This window comes from Halichoeres trimaculatus, unplaced genomic scaffold (assembly GCF_033239565.1).
Source record: "Halichoeres trimaculatus isolate MK-OKI-2021-1 unplaced genomic scaffold, fHalTri1.1 fHalTri1_scaffold_17, whole genome shotgun sequence".
Lineage (NCBI taxonomy): Eukaryota > Metazoa > Chordata > Actinopteri > Labriformes > Labridae > Halichoeres > Halichoeres trimaculatus.
In genome coordinates, this window is record NW_027437195.1 from 30,860,596 (window position 1) to 30,887,127 (window position 26,532).

At 39.6% G+C, this 26,532-nt stretch overlaps 4 protein-coding genes across 7 annotated transcripts in view; 2 read left to right on the forward strand and 2 right to left on the reverse strand.

The window, feature by feature from the left end:
- The window catches only part of crlf1a (cytokine receptor-like factor 1a), a 31,026-nt gene extending 28,645 nt beyond the window's left edge, over positions 1 to 2,381 (forward strand). The window contains exons 6-9 of one of the 2 annotated variants that reach the window (XM_074691691.1): positions 306 to 380; positions 457 to 550; positions 1,452 to 1,640; positions 1,752 to 2,381. In XM_074691691.1, the coding sequence (XP_074547792.1) occupies positions 306 to 380; positions 457 to 550; positions 1,452 to 1,640; positions 1,752 to 1,768 (375 nt within the window). In that variant the 3' untranslated portion in view covers positions 1,769 to 2,381. The remainder of the gene's footprint in view (positions 1 to 305; positions 381 to 456; positions 551 to 1,451; positions 1,641 to 1,751) is intronic. The other variant, XM_074691690.1, reaches the window with a different exon arrangement.
- Positions 2,382 to 6,427: 4,046 nt separating this feature from the next.
- On the forward strand, positions 6,428 to 10,095 carry odf3l2a (outer dense fiber of sperm tails 3-like 2a). 2 transcript variants are annotated; one of them, XM_074692646.1, is made up of 5 exons: positions 6,428 to 6,509; positions 6,908 to 7,018; positions 8,573 to 8,695; positions 8,807 to 8,948; positions 9,716 to 10,095. In XM_074692646.1, the coding sequence occupies exons 1-5, from the start codon at positions 6,461 to 6,463 to the stop codon at positions 10,059 to 10,061; spliced, it is 771 nt and encodes a 256-aa protein (XP_074548747.1). In that variant the 5' UTR covers positions 6,428 to 6,460; the 3' UTR covers positions 10,062 to 10,095. The 2 variants fall into 2 exon arrangements, with proteins under 2 accessions (XP_074548747.1, XP_074548748.1); XM_074692647.1 differs by having other exon boundaries at positions 8,573 to 8,686.
- Positions 10,096 to 10,242: 147 nt separating this feature from the next.
- ebi3 (Epstein-Barr virus induced 3) lies at positions 10,243 to 14,846 on the reverse strand. The gene is made up of 6 exons (XM_074692636.1): positions 14,598 to 14,846; positions 13,188 to 13,302; positions 12,949 to 13,042; positions 12,389 to 12,506; positions 12,120 to 12,283; positions 10,243 to 10,472 (listed from the first exon to the last, which is right to left on the reverse strand). Exons 1-6 carry the CDS (start codon positions 14,689 to 14,691, stop codon positions 10,323 to 10,325), a joined length of 735 nt encoding a protein of 244 aa, XP_074548737.1. The 5' UTR covers positions 14,692 to 14,846; the 3' UTR covers positions 10,243 to 10,322.
- A 194-nt stretch (positions 14,847 to 15,040) lies between these two features.
- LOC141806707 (rab GTPase-activating protein 1-like) lies at positions 15,041 to 26,429 on the reverse strand. Of its 2 annotated transcripts, XM_074692348.1 has the most exons (8): positions 25,908 to 26,429; positions 23,733 to 23,822; positions 23,499 to 23,609; positions 20,847 to 20,951; positions 20,671 to 20,754; positions 20,511 to 20,582; positions 18,257 to 18,514; positions 15,041 to 15,530 (listed from the first exon to the last, which is right to left on the reverse strand). In XM_074692348.1, exons 1-8 carry the CDS (start codon positions 26,016 to 26,018, stop codon positions 15,297 to 15,299), a joined length of 1,065 nt encoding a protein of 354 aa, XP_074548449.1. In that variant the 5' UTR covers positions 26,019 to 26,429; the 3' UTR covers positions 15,041 to 15,296. The 2 variants fall into 2 exon arrangements, with proteins under 2 accessions (XP_074548449.1, XP_074548448.1); XM_074692347.1 differs by lacking the exon at positions 25,908 to 26,429 and having other exon boundaries at positions 23,733 to 24,217.
- Positions 26,430 to 26,532: the final 103 nt, after the last annotated feature.

Consider the following 26,532-nt stretch of genomic DNA (forward strand, 5'->3'; position numbering starts at 1 on the left):
CTCCTGCTCCTCTTTTTCCATCTGTCGTCCGTGCATGTGTTGGCGTACCTGTGCACGCTCCCCGCGCTGTAACAAGTAACAGGGAGCAGATTTTACCCAGCAGGCAACATTCAGGAAAATATTTTTATAAACACGCTGATCAGGAGCTGCTAAACAATGTGGCGAGCACGCCATGTTTGGGTCTGTCGGTGGTTTGCGGCGGGGTTGATCCTGCCGCTGTTTCACTTTGTGCCCGCTGGTTTTTCATGCTGCGGTCGGACCTCCGGCGCTCACGTCCTCTCTGTTTGTCTCCGCTGTCGGCCCAGGTGATGGATGACGTGGGGAACCAGACGTCCTGTCGACTGGCCGGACTCAGACCGGGGACTGTGTATTTTGTCCAGGTGAGACGTTTCGCTGACGTGTTTCAGACGCCGTGAGTCGATCTCCTCGTGTGTTAACGCCGTGTTTATCCTCCAGGTTCGCTGTAACCCTGTGGGCATCTACGGCTCGCGGAAAGCCGGGATCTGGAGCGAGTGGAGCCATCCTACAGCTGCATCTACACCCCACAGCGGTGAGAGCACACACACACACACACACTCACACACACACACACTTTTAATCCACCCAGTGGACCGGTCCAGACCAGTGTGTACCTCTGAAATGTGTTGCAGACTTTGTTTCACCACATGAAACCAGCAGGTTTTCAGAGGACGGTTCGAGCTGTCCCAGCCTCTCTCGTCTCTCCTGGTCTGTTTGGGATCAGAGTGGAGGATATCTCGCTTCGTTTAAAGCTAATTAAAAATCTAAATCAGACCTAATCTCATAAGCTAAACCAAAGTGAAAGTGTCTGAGATGTTTAGACTGCAGACGGAGGATCTTTGACTAACTGTCCTCTTGAATTACTACCGTAGATTTAAAGATTTAAAGCTCCCAGGAAACTGGAAACTGACAGTTTTAATGTTTTACTCCCTGTTACTCTGCAGTTATCGTCCAAATATTCCAACATCATCCAAAAAAGAAACAAAAAAAGTTACTGTGAAGGTTTCCAGTCCAGAAAAATGTCTTAGTTTGAGATATTTAAAGACAAAATAAGGTCTAATTTTTTTAACAAGTAAAAAATAAATCTGCCGAAGGAACAAGAGAAAAGTGTCTTGTATTAAGACATTATAAAGTTTAAAAATTATTTTAGTCTTAAGAAAATATTTCTTGTTCCAATGGCAGAATTTTTTACTTGTTACAAGCATAGACAGTAAAAAAAATGGACGTCATCTTGCTCGGCTTGAAGTGAAGTCGCCACAAAAACTGCTCCCCCTGGTGGCTGGCTCAGAAAAATAGTTTCTGAGATTGAAACTCCTTCCTCTTTTTCCTTTTTTCTCATTTTACTCAATCTGCTCCTGTGTTGATGAAAATAAGCGATGGCGTCAGACTTTCAGAACCCAGAGCCGGTCTAACCCCCCCTCCTTTCCTCGCAGAGCGCCTGATGTCGGGCTCGTGTGACTCCAAGTCGAGCGGGGACTCGAACTCCACCCTGCGGCGGGAGCTGAAGCAGTTCTTCGGCTGGGTGCGGAAACACGCCTACGGCTGCAGCAGCATGTCCATGAAGCTGTACGACCAGTGGAGAGTGCTGATGCAGAAATCCCACAAAGCTCGCAACCAGGTAGGTAAGCATCCCCGACGCACAGACGCACAAAACACACACAGCGAGTACACACTGAGAGGAGGAGAGCTGTTTCTGCCCTGATCCGTAACAGACTCTGTTTTCTCTTACTAAGGTTCTCCAAGGGGATAAATCCTAGCACTGGCTCTACAAGCAGACAACAAGTCGAGGAAAGGACTGAGAGTGTGTGTGTGTGTGTGTGAGTGTGTGTGTGTGTGTGAGTGAGTGAAAGAAGAGATTGTTTTCTTATTCGGGGATTATGACACATCTTTCTGTGGACAAACTCCAGCCGTGGCTTTGAGGAGACGTCGTGGGATTCGTCGTCTGTCTGAAAGCTGCGGCTGACAGTGACGGACTCGCCACAGAAACTCTGCTGCCGTTCATAAAAAGAGACGTCTGCTCTCCTGGAGAGGAACACAGACTGTGACGCAGGTTTTCTCTGGATGAGCGCAGACGGAGGACTCACTCTCACACGGAAACGTCTCCCTGAACCTCCAAAGTATTCTCTGACCTCCTCCCGTCTCCTCCTGTGGATCCAAAGCTCCATCTAGTGGTCGTCCAGCGTCCGTGTTCTCCTCGCCGTGGTCCTGATGTAGAGAGTGAAACGTGACGAATCATCACTCAGTATTTCTTCTTCGTCTGATGAGTGAGCGTGTGTGTGTGTGTGTGTGTGTGTGTGTGTGGAGACATTTCACTGCCTTTATTTTTGTACTGAATTGTACCAGCATATTTAAAACTGTATAAAGTTTTGGTTTATTTCTTAAGTTATGTTTAGTTAGTAAAGAAATACTAATGACTGAAGTCCATGCTCATCTTTTATTCTGGTGTTTTAAAAAAGACAAAAAAGCCACAGTGATATATTTTTTTTAATTAATGGCAATAGAAAAAAATGATTGAATATTTTTATTTCTGACTTAAATCAAAAAATCTGAAGAAAAAGTAAAAGTCTCTGATTAAATTCCAAAAATTCCCCCCAAAATTCTGACCTCTGAGTAAGTCTAAATTTTATCACAATTATGAGACAAAAATTTGAATTTATTAATAAATTTGACTTCTGTTATTTTTCTTTAGGACTCTTATTACTATTAAAACTAAATTCTGACTAAAAACAGACAAAAATGATGAAATTTTATCCCAAATATTCTACTGTAAAAAACATCACACCTGGTATATAAATCTAAATTTAATCATAGTTCTGAGGAAAGAAATTAATTATTTTTTTCAATTAAAGTCAGAACTCTGAAAGTGAAATTAGACTACTGATTTTCTACAAGTCTGTAATCTGAGATTAACGTCAGTTTCGAATCAGACATTTGATGATGGACTTAGTATTTTGACTATAATCAGAAAAAAATGCCAAAATTCTGGGTTTAATTCTTTAATCCAAGTCAGATTTATTTTTTTACCCCTTTTATAAAAATAATAATTCACATTGATTTATCCACAGCACAAATATTAGTTTGGCTCACTTTGACCTCCATAAAAGCTTGACTGAAGACGTTAAGTTCATGCAAAAAAAACAAAACATGAATCAATCCTAATGGTTAAACCTGGATAAATGTGTTCTCATTATTTTCGTCCATAAAGATGACCCTCTCTCTCTTAATAACTCATAAAAACTTGAAAATAAAAAGTAGAATAGTTGTTTTTATGACTTATGAATTAACATCAAGCATCAGTGCACACTTTTTATTCTTCCGCACGTTTTTTGGCACACTATTCCTCCAACAAATAATCACAGATTTTCACCAATCAAATGGCAAAATGTTGAAAATGTTCAGGAGAATTGAGCGATTATCACTCAAATTTCTAACCCTCTTACTTTTTTAAGTATTCAACGTTCCAAAACAAAAAATGAATGGGAAATGATATGTCACCATGGAAACTGGACAGCAACTTCATCTTTCTTCTGCTTGTTTACATTAAAATTCAACAAACACAGATAAGAGGGTAATAGGGCTCAGCATTTCAATGTTCAGCATTTGCTACAGAAATGATTTGGAGAGTAATGGAAAAAATTTCTTATATCTTATAAAAATAATTTTATAAAACTGAAGCTACAAAAACATGCTCTATGACAACACAACAAAAAACTTGGACTAAAAACAGTTTGAACTTTAATGTCATAATTCAAAAGTGTCTGCTTAGTTTGTTTATTTTTACCTACACCTGATCAAATCCTGGGTCTGTGACTAAACTTTCCAACAGTTAAAGGAGCCTCGAGCCAAAGCTGCGCCTCAATGAGAGAAAAAACCCGCTGCACACCGTTCACTTCCTGGTCTTGGTTCCTGGTCTCTCAGTCACACAGCTCGGTCTGATTTCCAGGTCTGTGACCTCTCAGCTGATCAATATTTAACCAATGTGGGTCAAACCCAGGCCATGGATCCACTTATGTAGGCTTTAGTTACACAAGAGTTCAGGAAAAGGACAGGAAGAGGGAAGAGGGCGGGTTTGTACATCTGTACTTTAGACTTTAGGAGAAAATAACAGATTTATCAGCTCTGTATGGTAAAAGAAGTAGTTTTGATTGTGCCTTTAATATTTGTTTAAAGATAAGGAAGAGAAAAAAACGTTGGGTTGCTTTTACAATAATGATGATAATAATAACTAGAAAAGCACTCAGACCTGCACCAAGTGGGTTTGTACGATAGTTTGTTTCCTGACTGTGTTGAAAATGATGATGACCCAGTTCATACTTTATATTCCAGATCTTACTCTCCTGGAAATTGCCCAGATCTGGATCGTACTTAAACATCTGTCAGAAATTATGGTGACCTTGTCTTGTATTGTTTGGCAAAGCAATCTGACCATTTATGGTGGAGTTATATACACATGGTGAAAACAGCCCTATCTCACAATGATAAAGAATCCTTTGAGAAAGTCCTGGATCCGGATGGTGGTCCAGATCACCTCCAAAATTTAATCACTTCTTCCTTGTCCCATTTTAAATATTTCCTCACAATTTCATTAAGATCTGTTTGTTTGTTTTTAAGCTATTGCTCACAAACAACTCTCCCAAAAACATGGTAAAAGTAATAATAATAATAATAATAAATATTATTATTATTATAACAATAATCATTATTATTATTATTATTGATATAATAATTATTATTATTATTATTAATTTATTATTTTTGTTATGTATTATTTTATTATTTTTGTTATTTATTATTTTATTATTATTATTATTAGTATTATTTTGAAACAATAATACTAATAATGATAATATAATAATGATAAGTTGTATTATTATCATGTATTATTATTATTATGTTTTATTATATTGCTTATTATTATCATATCTTTATTATAATAACTATAATAATAATAACAATAACAAGAACAAGAAAAACAACAACAACAACAATTATAATAATAATAATAATAATAATAATAATAATAATAATAATAAGTATGATTATTATTACTGTTATTATTATACATTTTAATTATAGAGCGCTTTTCAGAAACTCTAAAAGTTTTACAAAGTAGACAGAGATAAAGTGCACAATAAAAACAGATGGAAATAAACAAATGGTGAAATAACAGTAAAATACATGCATAGAAAAAAAAAGAGAACAGTAAAAAATGCATGAAAAAGCAAAGTCAGGAATAAGATATGTTAGTTTAAATTAAAATTGATTAGATTAGATTAGTTAAACAGTGATACAACACATTTCACAATTATTTTTTAAATTACTCCATGGACCCCCAAGCTTGTCCTTGGACCCCACTTTGAGAAACACCGGATTAGAGTCTTGATTGTCATTGAACAGTATTACAGAGTATATTAGCACAACGGAACTGAGGCACTGCTCTGCTCTGTGCAAAAAGATCAGATAAATAATAAATGTAAATAAATAAAAATAAATATAAAAATATGAACTAAACAAGGCTGTATGAAACAGCTTTATATACAGATTAAATTACTGTAAACAGACACTTTGCTGAGGACTAATTGGTTGGGGTTGGTTTCTGCTGCCTGTTTGTCCCTTTCATCAAAGTGTGGATTAAAAATTTAAAGTGTACAGATGATAAAGAGGTTTACTGTTGTGTGGATTAACTTTAAGCACCTGAGTAAACGTCCTTACAGTATTTCCTTTCAGCCCCACTAACCGCTGAGTGGAAGAGAAGAAGCAGAAACACGTGTTGCTGTTTCCTAATCTGTGAAAGCTCGAATCGTTTGTTTTCCCGCTCTTTGAAGAAACCACTCGGCGTGTTATTATCCTTCTTAATTTGGAGCAGCTACTCTGGCAGCCTCATCAAATCACTTCAAGATCCCCCTCCAATCTAGAAATATGTTTTCCAGACCAGCTGAGCTTGTCCAACAACCACCTGAGAGGAGAGCCGTGGAAGTCCTCCATTTTTAATAGCTCCTGTACGGGGACGCTATTAGTTACAGTACACGGGCTGTAGTCAGAGGTGGTAACACAACGCCAGGAATAGGATGACAACGAGATGCTTCATGTGATTATTGTTTGAGAGATAAACAAAGATAATATCCAACAGGCCGTGAAGAGTGAGACGTCACAGAGAAACGATCAATTCATGAAGCTTTGACAGATTTCACCTTTTGTCCTCAGAGGACCTGAAGGAGGACGAGGAGGAGAGCAGGTACCAGAGGCCTCCATCAAGATAGAGTTTCTCCACCTCTCAGACATGCATAATTCAGCCCCAGAGGCCGAGGATCACCTGGAGGAGTCACACACACACACTCACACACACTCTCACACACACACACACAGAGGAAGTGTCTGGAGCCACAGAGCTTCCAGGAGGAGAGACGCAGCACGAAGGAGGAGGAGAAGACAGAGGAGGAAAATGCAGGAGGTGGTGAGGAAACGGCCGATAATATCTGCCAGAGAAAGAGGTCAGTTTGGGAAGCCTGTGTGTGTGTGTGTGTGTGTGTGTGTGTGTGTGTGTGTGTGTGTGTGTGTGTGTGTCCACATGGACTGTGTTAAAGCTGAACTGTTTCCCCTCTGGATTCTTCGCAGCCTTCTCCTGCCATTCCTCCACACTTGTTTGAGATTTGCACTTTGTTTAGAGTCGGTTCCCAAACAAGCGGAGGAAGAACGTTAAAACGCGTAACCATAGAGAATGAGTCAAAGCTGCATGTGGAAACCATCAGAGACAACACGGCCCCCGAGCCAGAGAGCGCCGGGTGTGCTGAGCGCCGCTGCTCAGAGCTGGGTCTGTTGCATCATGTTCATCACTCTCCTCCTCCTCCTCCTCTCCTCCTCCTCCTCCTCTTCCTCCTCTTACTGTCAGGCCCGGGCCCTGGACGCTACGCTCTGCCCCCTACAGTCGGATACATCAACCACGACTTCACCAAGCCCAGCAGCCCGGCTTACTCCTTCCACAGCCGCATGAGCAGCGCCAGTGAGTTCGCGTCATACTGAAACCTTCATCTTCAGACGTCCTGATTCTGATCAGACAAAAAAGCTTTACACTTTAAAAAAAAATATCTGTAAAAAAAAAAAAAAAATCTGTAAAGGAAAAAAAAAAAAAAAACGGTGAAAGCACTGGCAGCAAAGTTTCCAGACAAATACCGTAAAATTACAGTCAGTCGCTGTAAAAACATGAAACTATATAAAACATCTGTAAAAATACAGGACTAGATTTTACTGTCAAAATAAATAAAAACACAGTATTACTGTTAAATAACTTGTTATGTTATTTGTGGTATAAATTATTTATTCTAGAAAAAAGTCTAATTACTCTACAGTAATTTCCTGTGAAAGTATTATTTTCCCCATGAACAATAACAAATTTGTAATGTAAAAAAACAAACTGTGCGTAAAACTAAAGATAAATGTCTGCAGATTTACAGTATTAATGTGTAGTTTTAGAGAAAAATACCCCTATTTAACAGATTTTTCCCAAATTTTTACAGTCAAACACCTTCAATGTAGTGACAATGCAAAGAGGTTTGCAGTAAACACCGTTATTACGGTATTTACAGCAAAATACTTTTTGTAGTGTTGGTGTTTTGGAACCGTGAGTGAGGAGGGCACACAGAGGATATAAGACTCTGCTGAACATTGAAGTATTACATTGGAGGAGCATGCAGCCTGTGCAACACTGCATGCAAAAAATGTATTCCTGTATTTTTTCTTTTTCTCTCTCTCTTTTTTTTTTAATGTAGTTCTATATTTCTATGTTATAGCGTTTCACTGTAATTTTACAGTACTTTACCGTTTTTTGACAGATTTTTATGTTTTACGGTAAAGCCTTTTTTTAACAGTTATTTCATGTAGTTCCATGTTTTTACAGTGTTTGACTGTAATTTTACAGTATTTGTCTGGAAACTTTGCTGCCAGCGCTTTTAATGTTTTTTCACATTTTTTTTCTTTTATCAGTGAATTGCAACCATGAGTGAGGCAGGTGCAGGGTTCAGCTCTACGCTATTGTTGAAATAATACCTAAAAAAACATACAGGATGTCATTTTACAGATAATTCCTGTAATTTTAAAGTTTTGTATAATCTTTTTGAAAAACAGTGAAAAAATCTTTAAAATCAAGGGTTAATAACCGTAAAATTCAGGTTTTTTTGGACTGTGTGAAATTAGTGAAAATATCTGTAAATCTACTAGCACTTGGTTGTTTTATAAGAAAACAGGAAAAATCTGTTAAAAACTACAGACCATTTCCTGTGAAACTACATTTTTTTAACAGTGTACTCTCATTCTTAAAGTGCAACTTGCAGTTTGATTTTTGCAGTTTTGATTGTTTTTATATGTTTTGAAAGACATCAAGGCTCAAATTTAAAAGAAAAGTCCACTTCCTGTTTTCAGTGTTGTATCAGATTGAGTCAGAAGAGCTGCAGTGAGGAAACTCAACAACTTAAGAGACAAAATAAACTAAAACTTTATCTCATAGTTTGATGATTCTCTGGAATAAAACCCACCTCATTGTTTGATGTGTTTCCTGCAGTGGTCTCTGTGGACTCCAGTCCAGGACCCAGGTACCACATCGACTCTAAGGTGACCCGGTTTGGCAGAATGGAAACTCCTTCGTACTCCATCCTGGGAAGAGACAGACGCTCGGGCAAAAAAGGTGATGAAGAGTTATCTTCCCTGTATCTTTACTGTTTCATCAGAGAGATAAAAAAGAAGCTTCAGTCTTGACATTAAAGAAACTACTGATCACACCACCTTCATTTTTCAGGTGAGGTGTTCCAGACTCCAGGGCCGGGGGCCTACAGCCCAGAGAAGGCCCCACCTCTCAATGCTCACCACAGACCGCCATCCTACACCATCGGCAGCCGCACCAGATATCGCTCTGTGGACGCTGTGCCGGCTCCAAACAGGTGAAGACGCACAGACGAAAGAAATCTGACATGATGTGGCACGTCAATCAAAACTGTAACTTCCTCTAAGACGTAAATTCACTTTTCTCTTCTTCGCCCTGAGAATCTCATCGTTTGCTCCTGATGGTTACATCTGAGAAAAAACACAGATCTCAACCTTTTCAGGATGCTGTGTAGCTCCTGAAATATCAGCATTTCCTGAAAGGAGCCAAAGCAGAAATGTTAGAAACTGCAGTACCCTAAATGGCCACTGGGGGCTTGACTATTCTCAACAACAGCTGTGAAATAAAACCTGTTTTAGGTGGAGGTCTTATTAGTTTAACTGCAGTGCTACACGGCTTTTCTGTCTTTTTCTATGGTGTCATTTTTGCTGAAAGGCCTTTGTTGTTGTCTTGCTGCCCCCTGCTGGTCTGGAGGACCCTCTGGTCAAAACCCAGGTTTAGTTGGTTCCAGGAACTAGATGGTTTCTTTGGCCTATTGTTGTCTTTATTTTTGTTTTTGGTCTGAAATTCAGTGACAATTATCTGGGGAGTATGGAGGAAAATAATAAAAGTTACTGCACTTCACCACCAGACCAGTAGATGGCAGTAAGACAACAAGGAAGTTACCTGAAGGCAGAAACAGGCAGGTGATGTTATATTCAACACTGCAGTTAGCCTGTTAGCATGGAGTTTGAGTTTTGTTTTACCGTCAGAGCTCATTTTCTGCCGGTTTAACTCTGATTTCTTGAATCCTAACTTCATGATGTTGTTCTCTCCTGACTGCAGCTACAGCCTCCCCCACCTGCTGGGCTGTCAGGTCCCTCACAAACCCTCCAGCGCCAGCTACAGCTTCTCAGGTCGGAGGAGAGTGGGCGCTCCGTCAGAGGACCTCTCCATGAGCCCGGGACCCGCTAAGTACAACAGCATCAACCCAGACCTGTACCGCCACCGCCAGCCCTCCTTCTCCATGCAGGGCCGCACCAGGAGGCCCAACTACTCCTCCTCCATCCCCGGGCCGGGCACCTACAGCCCCGAGAAGTTACACATGCACCTCCCCAAACCGCCGGCGTGCACCATGGGGATCAGACACTCTGAGTTTGTGACTCCACTGGTGGTGCAGGTCGCTGACTGAACGGACAGATTCAAGGCAGATCACTTCTTTTTATTCTGTTTTTCATCAAATGCAGATCAGACGCAAAACATCACAACGCAACGTGTGAAAGTTACAGGTAACATCAGTGTTACAATAAATAATCAAACACAGAAAGGTGTGTCCTCTTCATAAATAATATCACAAAGTTACAGTTTGTAAAGTGGCTCTGTCACTGTCAGCTTCACATCAAGAGGTAAACAGATCAGGATCCCAGACCAGGATCCAGGATCAGGAGAGGGTCTAGAGTTTAGGTACGGTGATGTTGACAGGTGAGCTCCAGTCGCTGCATTCGCCCAAACCCAGCAGCTCCATGGCACACACCTGGAACAGGTAAGTCCTTCCTGGGATCATCCCGTTCATGTCCACCCAGGTGCGCTCATACGGACCCCGCTGGAGCAGGAAGTAAAGAGCACATGAGTAAATATTAAAGCTCCTGAAGGGAAGTTTTTACGCGTTATGAAACAGAATCATTGAATAAATTATAATTTCCTTTTTACAGAGACATAATTAATGCTGCAGGATGAGATTTTCTTTTTCAGAAAACAAAACTAAAGCATGTAGAGGACAAGAAGAGCAATGACAGCTTTGTCCACAAGGGGGAGCACAAACTGAAAGTTTCACATCAGGTCTTTAAAGACAGTTTGTATCAGTTATTTATTTTCTATTTTTAATAAATTTGCAACAATTTTTTTTTAAAGAAAAAAATTGTAATATCATGTATTTCATTAATTTGCAAAATTGAAGATGTCAATATGCTGCAAAATTTTTCAAAAACTTTAAAATTTAAAATAATCACAAAAAATTCCAAAAGATTTTGATATTTTACAAATTGCCAAAATTTGCTACATTAAAAAAAACTGTAAAAAGAAATAAAAAAATAAAAAAATAAAATTTGCCATTTTTTCAAACATTTGGAATTTAAATAATTTGCAAAAAATTGTAGCAATTAAAAAGACTGAATGTTAACTTGTGAATTATTTTGGTCAATGTCTTCAATGTCTTTAGTCATAAATAATATTGTTTATGTGATGACTTAGTTTTTTTTATTTTTATTAAATTTACACACATTTAAAAAAATATTTAAAAAAATTTATTGTCATACATTTACAAATATTATGAACTTTTAACAAGTTGTATATTTTCAAAGAAATTTAGAAATTTTAAATATTTGCATTTTGTAATTGAAAATTTAAAAATGTGCAATAATCCCTGAAATTTTGAAGTTTCAAAAACTTGCTAAAATTTAATAAATTTCCCAAAAATAAAAACTGTAATTTTAAAGACTTGTTAAATTAATAAAATTACACTTTTTTAAAAATATTTTAAAACTTGCAAAAAATGCAGAAATTCATTAAAAAAAATGAAATCAGCAAAAATTTTAAAAATTGCTAAGTCTTCAAAAATTGATTTTTTTTCTAAATTTGAAAAAATCAAAAAAAACTTGCAAAATTACAAAAAAATCTGAAAGCTTTAGAGACAGATGTAATGCATCTTAAGTTCAACAACATGCAAACACGTTTTTATTTAAATTCAGTGTCTTTAATCATTAATACCGTCCATAAGGAAAACAAAAATCCTTATTTTAATTATATTTTTTTAAAGCTACAAGAAGCCACTGCAAAGGAGTCAAAGGGCCGCATGAGGCTCCAGAGCCGCAGGTTGAAGACCCTTGCTTAAGGCTATAAAAGGGTCCAGATTGAGGAGAGGCAATTAAAAGTGATTACCTGATTTTTTCATGCTTGACAAACTGCTTCCCTGTCATCAGTGGTGAATTTTTGTTTCTTTAAATCAAAGTTAAAGATTAAATCTATAAAAACTGATTAAGAACTCTGCTACACTCCATCAAACTGAGTCATATTCATGTTAAATATTCATCCTTTTATAAATAAATCAAACTGACTGGTGTGTCATGATGAGGACGGTGTTTCAGAGATTTAGGGACTTTCAGAAAATGTGGCCTTGAGGACTTTTTAAACTCCTGACCTCGGCGTGATGTGTCAAACGTTATCACGCGCTGCGTGTTTCATGATTACTCACTTTGACAGACACCGGGCTGCCCCTGTTGTCCCACTGGTACTGGATCTGGTATTTCAGGGGGAAGATGTCGATGTAGGCCCAGGACGGAGGAGGAGACCACTCCATCACCAGGGTGCTGTTGTGCTGAGGGGAAACCCGGACGTTGACGGGAGGATCTGGTTTCACTTCAGGGAGCAAACAGAAAGAAAGTGAACAGCTGTCTCCAAACTGCAGATCTGCTCCACCCTTTTTATTATCCGCTGACGGAGTTACTCAGAGTCTGCTCTCACCTATGTCCTCCAACATGAAGCTGGCCAGATGGGAGCTGCTGGCGCCGGCATAGACCGCCGTGACGTTGATGATGTAATCGGTGAGGAGCTTCAGGTCGGGCAGGTGGCAGTGCCAGAGCTGAAACCAGACAGAGAGTGAAACGTGACACAAAAGGTTTGTTTGATGATTAAAACAGGTATTATATGTCTTAAACGGGCATTAAAGCTCCTGTGAGGAGTTTTTTAAACAGGATTAATTTAGTTCAGGAGTTACTTTATGACCTAAAAAAAAACAAACAGGTGTGCTGGAAAGAAATCTGATCATTTCTACACTTCTGTTTTTATCGCTGTGACTGATGACGTGGGGTAGGCGCCAGATGAAGTGTGCTTATACAGAGGAAGACTTTGTTAGCACTTGAAAATAAGATTTTTCACCAGGAAACAGAAAATGAAGAAATAAGATGAAACAAGGACCAAAGAGGTCATGCTTTGACCATAGGGGGCGCCAAAACGATGCAGACCAGAAGTTCCTCACAGGAGCTTTAACTTTTTCAGTGAGATTTTGTGAAACATGTTGATACCTGATCAGACGGAGAGGCCGACGCCAGGACAGACGATGAGGATCCAGGTTGGATGAGATGACAGTTCTTCTTGACAGGTCGCCCGTGCCTCTCACTGGCACACACACACACACACACACACACACACACACACACACACACACACACACACACACACACACAGAGTTTATAATGTGAGATTAAAGGTCTGAATGTACCGGAGTCATGCAGGAGGTCAGAGACGATGTGTTCTTTCTCACCTGTAGGTGGCGATGTAGTGCAGCGGTGGCGACTGAGAGGGTTCAGGCCAGGAGCAAAACGTCATGTTTGGATAACTCGCACACCAGCAATGCACTGTGGGAACGGAGGGAGGGTCTGGGGACAGAAAGGAGACCTTGTTATATTCAGTAAAAATAAAAAACAGTAATTTCACCATCTAAAAATCTGGTTTACCAATGTTACATTCTTTTAAATATTTTATTTTTTAATGGTTTTTAAAGTATTTAACCAAAACATGTTTGAGGAAAAAAAGGATTTAAAGCTCCTGTGCGGAACTTTTGGTTTGCTTTGATTTAGCGCCACCTGTTGACAGATGAATAGGTCTGATCTTATAGCTTTTATGTTATATATTTTACTTATTTTAACACTTTTATTCATTTATTTCTAAATTTCAGTTGAGATTATTTAATTAGAATTTTTTTTTAATGCTTTACCTTTTTTTGATTCTATTTTAGCTGATTTTACAAAAACATGATGTTATACTTTCTTATTTTACCATATTATTTATCCAACTATTATTTTATATTGTTATATTATTTTTATTTATTTATGTATTTACAAATTTACTTATCCTACCCTCTAGTATTTTTGAGTATTTTTTATTTTTATTTTTTATTTATTTATTTTTAATTAATTAATCACTATTTTAGTTTTAGCTCCTGTGTTTCCTCATTTTAATTCAAGATGGTCTTTCCTCAGTCCTCTAATTCTAACTCTGTTTTCAGAGTTTTTTATATGTCTATGTGTGTGTGTGTTTATTGAATGTGATTTGGGTAAGGGGGGATTGCAGGGGTCTTATATTTTCACATTATTTAATTATGAAATTCTAAGCTTTTTAGCTCACTTTTTGTTATTTTATTTTATTTTATTTTATTTCATTTTATTCTATTATATATATATATATATATATATATATATATATATATATATATATATATATATATACATAATGAAGAAGCTTAAGGCCCGCCTCTTTACCTCAAGCTTTTCAATTTAGCCCCAGAGATGATGATGATGATGATGGGATCAAAACAAATGAGGGGTGTCAGTCTATGATTGTCTCATAAAATAACTCACAACAGCTTCACAAACAAAATAAAAACTTTTGAGAGAGTTTCACCGAAGTTTTAGTCATCATCACTCTATTCACAACATATTCCTGTCTCTCCTCGCTGTTTTTATCCACTTCAGGTGGAAAAACGTGGAAATAACACTTGAGCAAAACAAAAACAAATGTGATATCTTAAAAATGAGACCAGTGTGCAGCAAACTCTCAGACTTAGTGTCAGAGAAAGATGAAGAGGATAAAGTCCTCGGCAGCGGTGTAAAGATAAAAACAGTGACCTGTATAAAAGCAGCTGTTGTGGAGGAAAGCTCTGACTGATACTCACTCCCTGATGTTGAAGTCACTCTCAGCAGATTTGCCGCGTCCCCTCTGAGAGCGCACAGGAGGAGCGTCACAGCGACGCACACGCCGCAGACCATCGCAGCCGTCAGTGGTTCAGTGTGAAAGCGCAGCGGCTGGAGCTCACCTCTGAAGGATTTCCTCTGCTCTCACAGTTTGCTCTGTTCGTCTCTGCAGCTGGAGGCTCCTCTCTGCTTGTCAAAGTTCAGAGATAACAGGCTGCGTTACAGTCGGCTGTAACTCCTCCGTCTGTGCTGAAACAGCAGCTGAGCGCCGCTTTAAAGCAGCCGGAGCCAAAGTGAAAGAGGAACAGTGATGTATCACAGGAAACCCTGCTGGGAGAAAAACCCTCTTTACGTTAAATCTCTGCTGGTGGCTGGAGTTTCTTTATGTCACAAACCAAGAAAAGATGTGAGAGTTTCTCTGGTGTTGATTCAGTTTATTTAAAGTTTAATAATTACAAATATTTACAATAAACCCCTTTATGGTACATTTGGCTGACAGGCAGAGAAAAGCATCATCTGAGTTCAGTTTGTGGGAAAAGTGTGAGCAGACATGAGAGCACATGTCTGCTGCACCTGGATGTGGTCTTAGGGACTCTCCTCTGCCCCTGTGTGGCTCCACGTCGCCCCCTGTGGTGTAAAAATGAAGCAGCAGCTTTACAGTATGTACACAGGTCAGCTGATCAGACCTTCTCCCGCTGCTCCCTGTGAGGCCACGACAGCTTCTTCGGGCTCCATCCAGAGAGGGAGCTGCTGTGGAGGTGCCATCCCGCTGAGGAGGCTCCGTCTCTGGGTATGCTGAGGCTGGGGAGGCCTCCTCCACTGGAGGTGCGCAGGGAGGTGAAGGCCTTACTGATCCAGTTGTTCTTGGCTTCCTGGAGGTCGTTAGAGAGGATCGCTCTCTGGTGCTCCAGCTCCTGTTGGAGAAATAAACAAAAACAACAATCAATCGATTAATTAATGATGTGAGTTTTTCAAAGGTACTTTTTTTTTAAATAATCCTGTGAAAGTAAACTTAATTCTTACTGAAATCATCACATAAAGCATCTTTAGATATCCCAGAAGTTTAACTTTGATGGTTTCATTTTTTTTTTACATTATCACTGTGCAAATAATAAACAATAATAAACAATAATAAATCCACAAAATGACCTGAACTGTTTAAATACTGTGTTTTAATTATTTAATTGGATCTTGTTTTACTTCTACTTTTATAAAGTGTCATATTTATGTTTTTATGTCTGATTTTTTTGTATTTTTGTGCTGCATGTCTCCTGTGCTGGTGAGCCAAAGCCAATTTTCCACTTTGGTGGACGATAAAGAAATATTCAATTCCATTCGATTCGATTCAATTCTGATATATTCTATTCTATTCTTTAATAAACTTCATTTAAATAGCACTTTTCACTTTACATGATGAAAAAAAAACAGTAAAAAGAAGTTAAAGTTAAGGAATAAAAGAGAAATAAAAGAGAAATGTGAGGAACAATATAGAAATATAAAAGTAAGAACCACCACATCACCAGACAGGAAATGTCTGTAAAATAAAAACAATAAAAAATCTAAACAGTTAGGCCACAAAAAAAAAAGATGAAGGATTTTAGGACCTGTCCATGATACTGTCAAAGAAAAAAGTTAAAAATAAAATCAAAGCAGAATTTTGATGATTAAAACACACTCTGCTTAAATCTCTAACAAAAGCACATTGATATTAAAAAGTGTTTCTAAAGAGAACAGAGTCAGTCGATCTGATCTCCTCAGGCAGGTTGTTCCACAGGGTACACTGAAAAAACTGAAATCTTATCAAATGTTTTTGTCTTATTTTGAGTAAAAATTGTCTTATTAGACTTAATCTGAGCCACATTCAACTGATCAGTCCAGAAAAATGTCTTGTTTAAAGTTATTTAAAGACAAAAATGTGGTCTGAGTTGCTGTAACAAGGAAGTAACAAAAACATTTGCGATGAATTTTGCTTGAAACTAGAACAATGTCTCAATACATGAAACTTTTCTCTTGTTCCATCAGCAGATTTTTTTAACTCACTTATTTCAAGTCATTCAGACCTCATTTTGAGTTAAAAAAAACTTGAAATAAGAAATTTTTCTGCACTGGTCAGTTAAATGTGGCTCATATTAAGTATGAAAAGACAATTTCTACTGAAAAAAAGACAAACATTCTTGACAAGATTTCATTTTTTTTTGCAGTGTAGGAGCTCAGACAGAGATGACCTGGTCACCTTTGGTGCCTGCACTGCAAAAAACTGAAATCTTATCAAGTGTTTTTGTCTTATATTCAGTAGAAAATGTCTTTTGGACTTAATCTGAGCCACATTCACCTGACCAGTCCAGAAAATGTCTTAAGTAAAAACAAAATGAGGTCTGAATTGCTGTAACAAGTAAAAAAAGTAACTTTTCTCTTGTTACATTGGCAAATTTTTTTTAACTAACTTATACCAGAAATTCAGACCTCATTTTAAACTTAAAAAAAATCAAAATCAGACTTTTTCTCTGGACTGCTCAGGTGAATGTGGCATAAAGTCTAAAAAGACATTTTCTACTGAAAAAAGACAAAAACACTTGATCAGATTTTAGTGTTTTGCAGTGTTGGAGCTCTGACAGAGATGACCCAGCCACTTGGGGACCTCAGCCTTGACTTTGGGACAGAGCGCAGAGCCTTGGTTGAAGACCTCAGGTCACAACCAGGTAAATATGGACTGAGGACAGAAATGTACTTTGGAAGAACGGCCAGAGCGCGCCTTAAAAGTTGACGATAAAATGTTAAAACCAGTTCATAAATGACTGGGACCAGCTGTAACCTCTGCACACTGTGTTGGTTTAAAGACACATACAGAGAGTTAGAGTCATCCAAACCAGAGGAAATAAAAGCAAGAGTGACCACTTCAAGATGTTTCCTGGATAAAAATGACCTTATTCTGGATGTACGGCTGATCTGACACGCTGGTTCAGGCCGAGGTTCTCCTCAAACATGACTTCTTCATTTTTCCAGCTGTGGGTGAAGTTATCTGACAGAGACCCTTGACGTGTCATCACTCCTGCTGAACCAGCGCCGACTACCAACACCTCAGTCTGATCCAGTTCAATGTAAGAAATGTGACTCTACTACGCCTGTTTTTCCTCTATAGACAGGAAGTAAAGTTATGTGCATTTAGAGCAGTATCTCTTATTAATAATCTTTTTAAAGTGCACTAAAAAATGGAACTGTGCCGTGCCTTTGTATTTGCTCTTTTTTCTAAAACACAGCTGCAGAAATAATAACACGCTTCTTCAGAGTGAAACACAATCTGAATATATATTTCCAGCACTTAAATTTAGCAATAAAAGTATTAAATCAGCTTCAAGCCAGCCGGTCCTTGGATGTCGCTCTTCCACCACCCACGTCTGCTCTCTGGGGGATCCTGTCCTATTTCCCATCCTCACATGGGCGCACACTTAATGAGGATGCTTCACATCAACCGGGTCTCTGAGCCAAAGTTTCTCTTTGTCGCTAACCTCAATGAATATTCCTGCTCCGCTGATCTCTGCGTATCCAGATACGGTCGAGCTGTAGCTGGAGTATTTTTCAGTTAATCAATGCGTCCCTGGGAAAGTCCTCACGAGTAGAAAAGTTTGCTGTGAGTTTGTACCTGGATCTTGCACTTTGCCTCCACCATCTGCAGTTTGGTCTGAGCCAGTTCCTGCTCCAGCTCCGTGACCTGGGTCTTCAGGAGCTCCTTCTCCTCGTCTCTCCTCGGCTCGGCTGTTCTGGGTCTTTCTCCGTCCTCTTCCTGGCTCAGCTCGCTCCTCTGGTGGTTTTCTGGAGCGTCAGAGGTCTGGTCCGAGGTGGGCGGTTCCTCCAACTCGTCTACGATGTGTTGACAGCGCGAGCAGGCTTTGATTGTGCTCTGTAACAGACAGAGAGGTCAGCATGAAAACTTTTCATCAGGGAGCAAACGTTGAGCTGAGAGAAAAACTGCTCTGACATGAGGGATGGCTGTTAGTCCAAAGACCGGTCTCAAGATCACTTCAGACCAAAACCACCATCTTAACCCTTCTTTCCTTTAGAACAGGTTTTGGTCTTCAGATCATTTTGGTCTTGTCTAAGTTGGACTAGTTCTCGGTCTTGATCTCAACCTTCTCAAGCCAAAGCTTGGACTTGGTTTTGACTTGGTGAACATGCTTTAGGTTTTGGTTATACTGGATCTCGTTGGCCCTGACCTCACTGAATCTTTAGACAACTGTGGTCCTGACTTGATCATGCATGATCATGCCTTGGTCTCTGTTTTGGTCTTGGTCTTACCCTGACCTTGGTCTAAAGTCAACTGTTCTGTGCCTGGGTCTGGGTCTTGACTTGATTGTACCATTCTTGGTCTAAACCTTGGTTTTACTCTGGGTCTTGGTCTTTATTTGATCATTTGATTTCTTGTTCTGGGTCTTGGTCTTAGTTGTACCATGCCCTGGTCATCGCTCTGGTCTTGGTCCTGACCTAAATTTGGTCTTGGTCAAGCCATTCCTAGTCTCAACCTTGGTTTTACTGAAGGTTTTTGGTCTTTACTCAATGACTCTTGGTCTTGGTCTTACCCTGACCTTGGTCTTGATTCTACTGTTCTGTGCCTGGGTCTTGATCTTGACTTGATTGTACCATTGTTGGGCTAAACCTTGGTTTTTATTCTGGGTCTTGGTCTTAGCTTGATTATGTGACGTCTTGTTCTTGGTTCTTGTTGGCCCTGATTGGGCCATTCTTGGTTTTACTCTGGGTCTTGGTCTTTATTTGATCATGTGATGTCTTGTTCTGGGTCTTTGTTGTACCGTGCCCTGGTCATTCCTCTGGTCTGGTCTTGGTCTTGACCTAGATTTGGTCTTGATTAAGCCCTTCCTTGTCTAAACCTTGTTTTTATTCTGGGTCTTGGTCTTTATTTGATCATATGATGTCTTGGCTTTGTTCTTGGTCTTTGTTGTACTATGCCCTAGTCATTGCTCTGGACTTGGTCTTACCGTGACCTTGGTCTCAAGTCAACCGTTCTGTGCCAGGGTCTTGGTCTTGATCTGATCGTACCATTCTTGGTCTAAACCTTAGTTTTACTCTGGGTCTTGGTCTTTTTTTGATCATGTGATGTCTTGGTCTTGGTCTTGGTCCTGGTCATTGCTCTGGTCTTGGTCTTGACCTAGATTTGGTCAAGGCCAGTCTCAACCTTGGCTTTACTGTGAGTTTTGGTCTAAACTGGATTATGTATTGGCCTGGTCTTGGTCTTGGTCCTGACCTAGTCTTGGCATGCCTTGACCACAGTCTTGGTCTTGGTCTTACCCTGACCTTAGTCTTAAGTCAGTTGTTCTTTGCCTGGGTCTTGATCTAGACTAAATTGTACTAGTCTTGACTTATACCTTGGTTTTAGTCTGGGTTTTGGTCTTAGCTTGATCATTACATATCTTGGTCACAGTCTTGGTCCTGGTCTCTCCTGCACCATGCCCTGGCTTTGGCCCAATCGGGGTCAAGATCTTGACATGAACTTGTCACATCACGACCATCCTACCCTGCCCTGTCTTCTTTCTCTGATCCATGTCTAAACCTGAACCTTGGTCTTAATCCCTGAAAGTTCTGGTCTTGAGCCAGTCCACCTCGGTCTTAAGTCAGCTGGTCTTGGAAAAACTGCTTCAGGTCTTTTTCTTCTTTGTGTCTTTCCTTTAAATGAGTCGTCAGAGCAGATCACTGGTTCCTGATTGATGTTGATTGGGCTCAGTTTTAGATCAGTTGCCCTCCCTGACTCAAGCCCCCCCATCCATCAGGACCTGGGACTAATGAGACCAGAGGCTCGTGACCCCTCAGAGCCTGAGTAGGACCAAAGTGTTGAAGCAGGACTCGTTAAAAGCTTCAGAGGAAAGATTAACGAGCGTGTCCCTCACCTTCAGTGACTCCAGCTCCTCCCTGTGGGCGGCCTGCTGCTTGTCCAGACGGTTCGTCAGCTGAGAGCAGATCTGACCGACATCCACATCGTTAATAATCACTCGTTAATCCTTTGATATGAAGCGTTTATCCTTCCCTGGTCAGTTTTTACCCTCCTACCTGTTTGTAGTCCGCCGTGATCCCAGACGACCTCTTGATGTCCTGCTCGGCTTTCTCCAGCTCTCTGCGAAACACTTCCTTTAACTGGGAGAAGAGAGGAAATCACAAACTCTCCGTAAAACCTTAAACCATGACAGGCTGAGAGGACATCTACAGGCACGGTATGCCCGTCTTACCATGACGGTTTCCTCCTCGATCCCTTTCTTCTCCTCCTCTGTGACCTGCAGCTGGTACCTGGTCTGAAGGAGGTCTTTGACCAGTTCATCCACTCGATCCTCCGCCTGAAATACACATCGAGATGGATGAAGTGATCAAAACTGTCATTTTTGTGTCTTAGGCACATTTGGCTGTTTTACATTAATTTGATGCTGAAAAGCAAATCCCTGAGTGTTGAGATAAAGACGTCACCGGTTGGACAAACTCTGGTTGGTTTCACAGTCGAACGTAAAAGATGCGGTTTTTAGAAAAAGTCAGGGAAACATTTCTAAGTACATCAATCGTCAAAGCTCATGAAAAACCCTTCAACAAATCAAAAAGAAAAGATTTAAATCAAAAACACTGCATTTTTTTTTGCAGAGAATGGGCTCAAATGCTGAAGAAGGAAACAAAGCTGAAAATTAGGATTTAAAATGCTAAATATTTGAACAAACTATGCCCTGAAAAAGCAACAGAAACATGGAGCAAAGAAGAAGTAAAGCAGTAGGGAAGAAGATTAGATACCTTATGAAAGGAAATATAACAAGAGACAAGATTTTCAGAAAATTTTGAACAGTCAGAAGTCAAAAATGCAAAGGAAAACAGATAAAATCAGAAATGTGTGAACAGTATTAAGTCCTGTGATCAGTTAGATGTGATTTCAATCCCTTTCCGTGACCTCTGGGCTCTTCGCTGATGCTCTCCCTGCCTTGGATTTTCATGTATGCTCATTAAAGAGGGAGATGTGTGCTCTGCCTACTCCAGGCTTTGGCATTTCACTTAAGCCGTGTTTCCACCAAACCAGAGGTCAACAACCTTTACTTTATCTTCACAATAAAGACAAAAAAATGATTAAAATTCTAAACAAAGTGAAAAACTAGTGAATAATTATCTTAACAAGAGTTTTTTGTGTTTGTTAAATTAAACATGTGATGTCTTAGTTTTTTTTATTTTTAATAAATTTGCACCTTTTCTGAAAAAATACAAAAACTAGTAATTTCATAAAATTAACGATGCTACAAAATGTATAAAATGTGAATGAGTTGCAAAAGTTTTCAAAAAAAATGTGGAATTTCAAAAAAATTGCAAAATTTTTCAAAAAAAAGGAAAAATTCTAAAATTTGCATGTCTTTAAAAAAAGTGGAAAATAAATGATGATGTAGAATAGTAAATAAATTAAAAGATAAGAAATGACCAAAATTGTCAAAAATTTAGATTTTTTTTTCCAAAATTTTAATTTAATTGCAGGTTGAATAAAAAATAGTCATTTTATAAAATTCACGATCCTGCAAAATTTATAAAATGTGAATGAGTTGCAAACATTTTTCAAAATTTTTGAATTTCAAACATTTGCTAAATTTAAAAAAGAATAGGAAAAATTCTCAAATTTGCATTTTCATAAAAAGTGGGAAAAAAAAGATTTGCAAAATGAAAAATAATGAAAAAAATTGAAATTTGCAAAAATGGCAAAACAATTTTTTTTTTTACTAAAATTTAAATTTAACTGCAGGTTGAATAAAAAAAATTGTCATTTTATAAAATTTAAGATCCTGCAAAATTTATAAAATGTGAATGAGTTGCAAAATTTTTCCAAAATTTTGGAATTTCAAAAAAAAGTAAAAATTCTAAAATTTTAAAAAGTGGAAAAAAATGATATGCAAAATAATAAATAGATAAAAAACATTAAGAAACTTTCAGAATTTCAAAAATTGGTTTTTTTTTTCTTATTTTCACATTTCATTTGAATAACCTTGCACCAAGCAGTTCACCTCATCTCATGTCAGTACAGCACATTTTTCATGGAGCTTCCTTTGACCAAAACCAGGACATATCGATTTGACATGTTGAAATCTGGAGTCGACTTCCTGAAGATGATTTTTTTTTTTTGGTTTGGAAACTGGATCGCCCATTGTTGCTCTTTGTTTACTGTTTTTGTGTTTTTCTTCTTCATTGGAGTTATTAGCGGGGTAAACTGAGTCGCTGCTATGACCTCATGCTGTTTCGTAGCTGACGCTGCTATCGGCCTCCAGCTAACACGCCGCCTACCGTGAAGGGCGCAGTTAGCTGTTATAACACAAACAGGATCAGACGTCACTGATCTGTTTTAGGGAGCTCCCTCAACATAGCTATACCACCACCACTCCAACTGTTTCCTTAAAGAGACAGGATGTTTTTCTTTCAATCCTTCTTCATGAGTCCTCCAGTAAATTTGTGTTTTCATAACGAGATAAAGAAAAGTTTGTTTGGTGGACTGACTGATCTCAGCTACAGATGATGTAGAGCTTTCATTTCTCTGATTGTTTCTGAGATGGACAGGGTTTTTTTTTAATAAAAAAGATAAAAGTTCCCTGAATAAACCACCGAGCAGCTCAGTGATAAATCAAGTGACAGCGTGCTGCCCGCCATCGGCCGGTTATTTCACCGTTTTTAAAAATTCAAGCTGAGACTAGTTGACATTCTGGGCTCATGCAGAGCTGCAAATTGAGTTTCTATTAATGCTGGAAAGGTAAAAATTTAATTACAGCTGGAGTTTGTCCTCAGAGTTTCTGGGTAAAAAGCCCCGTCAGGTGAGTGAACTCATTTCCCCTCGCAGCTCGTTGCTGCTCGCCGCTGCTCGCCGCAGCTGGCCGTACCTTATCCAGAGCGTTCCTCAGGGCGACCTTGCTGCTGATGAGTCTGTGGGCGAGGGCGTCGTTCTCCTGCTCCAGGCGCAGGCTGGTCTGCAGGAGCTGACGGTTCTCCCTCTGTAAAACAAGCAGAGTCAATCAGCGCGTGGGCTCAGCAGCTGCATACAGAGCAGGTAATCAGGGGAGAGGAGGAGGAGACGGGACACTTCACGCTCTCACGTGTCATTCGTCATCTCTCACCAGGTATCTGTCCAGAACGTCCTCTTCCTCCTCCTCATCCTCCATGATCTGCAGCAGGCTCTCCCCCAGCTTGGCCTTCTTTGAGGGGACCTGCAGGCAGAGTACATCAGGGGTTAGTGAGCAGTGATGGCACTTTTCACTGAGCTGGAGAAAGCAATCTGCTGCAAACAGATCTGATGCTGCATGAGCGCGACAAATGGAGAACAACCCCCCCCCCCCTGTCCCCAGAGATAGGGAGTCAGGGGGAGATAAGATAGAGACGGAAACCATGGTTTATGATACACCAGGGAATAAAAGAGGAGGGAGGGAGCGCTGACAGCCTGAAACACCAATTCTCATATCTCTGATTTGTTAAATGAGCAAAATGAATTCATTTCCCTCTATCTAACATCATATTTGTCACTCAGAGAAATGCAGCAGTGAGCTGGAAGTTAGAGCGAATAGCTTTGAGTTTTTCAGCTTTTTGGGGTCGATGTGACTCCAGAGAGGAGTGGAGAAATGATTCCTACACAGATAAACAAAAAGTGATTTGTTTTCAGCCTTGAAAGCTAATCCTCCAGAAATCTGAAGCTTTAAAGTTGTGCTTTTAGCTTGAGTTTAAGCTTTTAGCTTGTGTTTTGACATTTAACCCTTGTTTTTGCCTTTAGCTCATGTGTTAGCCTTTAGATCATGTCATAAACTTTGGCTCAAGTTTTAGTCTTTAGGATGCATTTTAGTGTTTAGCTCCTGCTTCAGCCTTTAGCATGTGTTTTAGCCTCTAGCTCTTTTTTAGCATTTAGCTTGTGTTTCAACCTATAGCTCCTGTTTGAGCATTTAGCATGTGTTGTAGCCTTATTTTGTGTTTATGTTTTTAACCCCAAATTCAGCTTTCAGCCTTTGGCATATGATTAAGGCTTTTGCTCGTGTTTAGGTTTTTACCTGATGGTTTAGCCTTTATCTTGTGTTTTAGCCTTTAAGGTTACATTTTGATATTAAACCCTTGTTTTAACCTTTAGCCTGGTCTTTGCATTAAGCTCACGTTTAAGCCTTTAGCTTGTGTCATTACCTTTGGCTCATGTTAAGTCTTCAGCATGTGTTTCGGCTTTAAGCTTGTTTTTTAGCCTTAATTTGTGTTTTAGCCTTTGGCTCCTGTTTCAGCATAGAGCTCATGTTTTAGCCTTTAGCATGTGATTTATACTTTTAATGATGTTTTAGCTTTCAGCTCCTGTTTCGGCCTGCAGCTTATGTTGTAGCCCTTAGCTTGTGTTAACGTTGTTACCATGTGTTTTAGCCTTTATCATGTAATTTAGCTTTAAGATTTGATTTTAACATGTAACCCTTATTTTAGCCTTTAGTCTTGTCTTTGCTCTTAGCTCATGTTTTAGCCTTTAGCTTGTGTCATAACCTTTGGCTCATGTTTTAGTGTTAAGCTTGTGTTTTAGCCCTTGGCTCCAGTTTCAGCCTGCAGCTCACGTTTTAGCCTTTAGCATGTGTTTGAGCTTCTAGCTCATATGTAATCTTTAGCTTGTTTTTTAACTTTTTGCATGTGCTTCAGCCTTTAGCTTGTGTTTAGCTTGAATAGCTTAAAAAGATGTACTCTAGTTCAGTAGTTAATAAAGCCATTATTCATGTTTCAAAAACGAAACAAGTTTATTTTTCTTTCCTCATTCCAAGATTTTTTTAAGCATTTCAGACCACATCTTTGTCCTAAAATCTTCAAATAAGACATTTTTCTGGCTCGTGGCTCAGATTAAATCTAAAAAGACGATTTTTACTATAAATAAGACACAAACACTTGACTGATTTTTAGTTTTTGGAGTGTACAAGCGAGTTGGCATCGGCCCAATCAGGATGAGAGTCACGTAGTCAGGACCAACCTGCTCTGATGATGACAGACTGAACAGACTGAACAGACTGGAGCCAGTTTGTGAGAATTAAGTGAGTTATTATTTCCAACATGTCTGACATGGACACCACCTTTGCAAAGACTTTTTGATTTCCAAATATGAGTGTCCCTGTTTGATTGTGACTTAGTTTCTGCAGAAAACTTGAGCTCAGCTCCAGAGTCTGCATCTGGGAGGACGAAGCTCTGTTTCTACTGAAGCTGCGTGACGATATTAACATCAGAGTGGTTTAGTTTGGCTCCTGGTATCAGCTCTAGGACGGGTCTTAAAGAATGAAGGAACTGGTTCTTACCGTGAATTTAGGTTCAGTCTCAGCGACCAGGCAGGCCAGGATCTCCTCCTCGCTCATCTGCTCCATAACCTGGGCATCATACGCCATCATGTTGGACACTTCCTCCATCATCTTCCCCACAGCTCGCAGCCACAACAACAACCACAGCAACTACAGCAGCCAGCCAAGCGCTGCCTCCTGCAGGCAGCCTCCACCCTGACCCCAGATCAGGGACTCTGCAGACTCTGACACGAGGTGACGACAGTATCTCTGCTGATCAGAGATGGAAAGCTGTTTCTCTTTTTCCTCAGGGATGCAGGCCGACGTGGATCCAGGAGCACATGCACAGAAACAAACAGGATGTGTCCGAGCAAAGTCCAAGACGTCCCAACGCGAGGGAGGGAGGAAGCTGCTCCAGGTACAAAGGTGGTTTCAGAGAAAGACAGAGACTCCGACACGAAGCGTCAGCTCTGCTCCACCTGAGTCTCACAGGTGAAGGAGTGCTACAGGTGAAGGGGCAGTAACAGGTTCAGCAGGGTTTAAATTAGACCTGAGAGGGTGTGAAGGAAGAAGTGAAGCCACGCCCACAGCAGGGCTCACCTTTCCCCTCACACACACACACACACACACACACACACACACACAC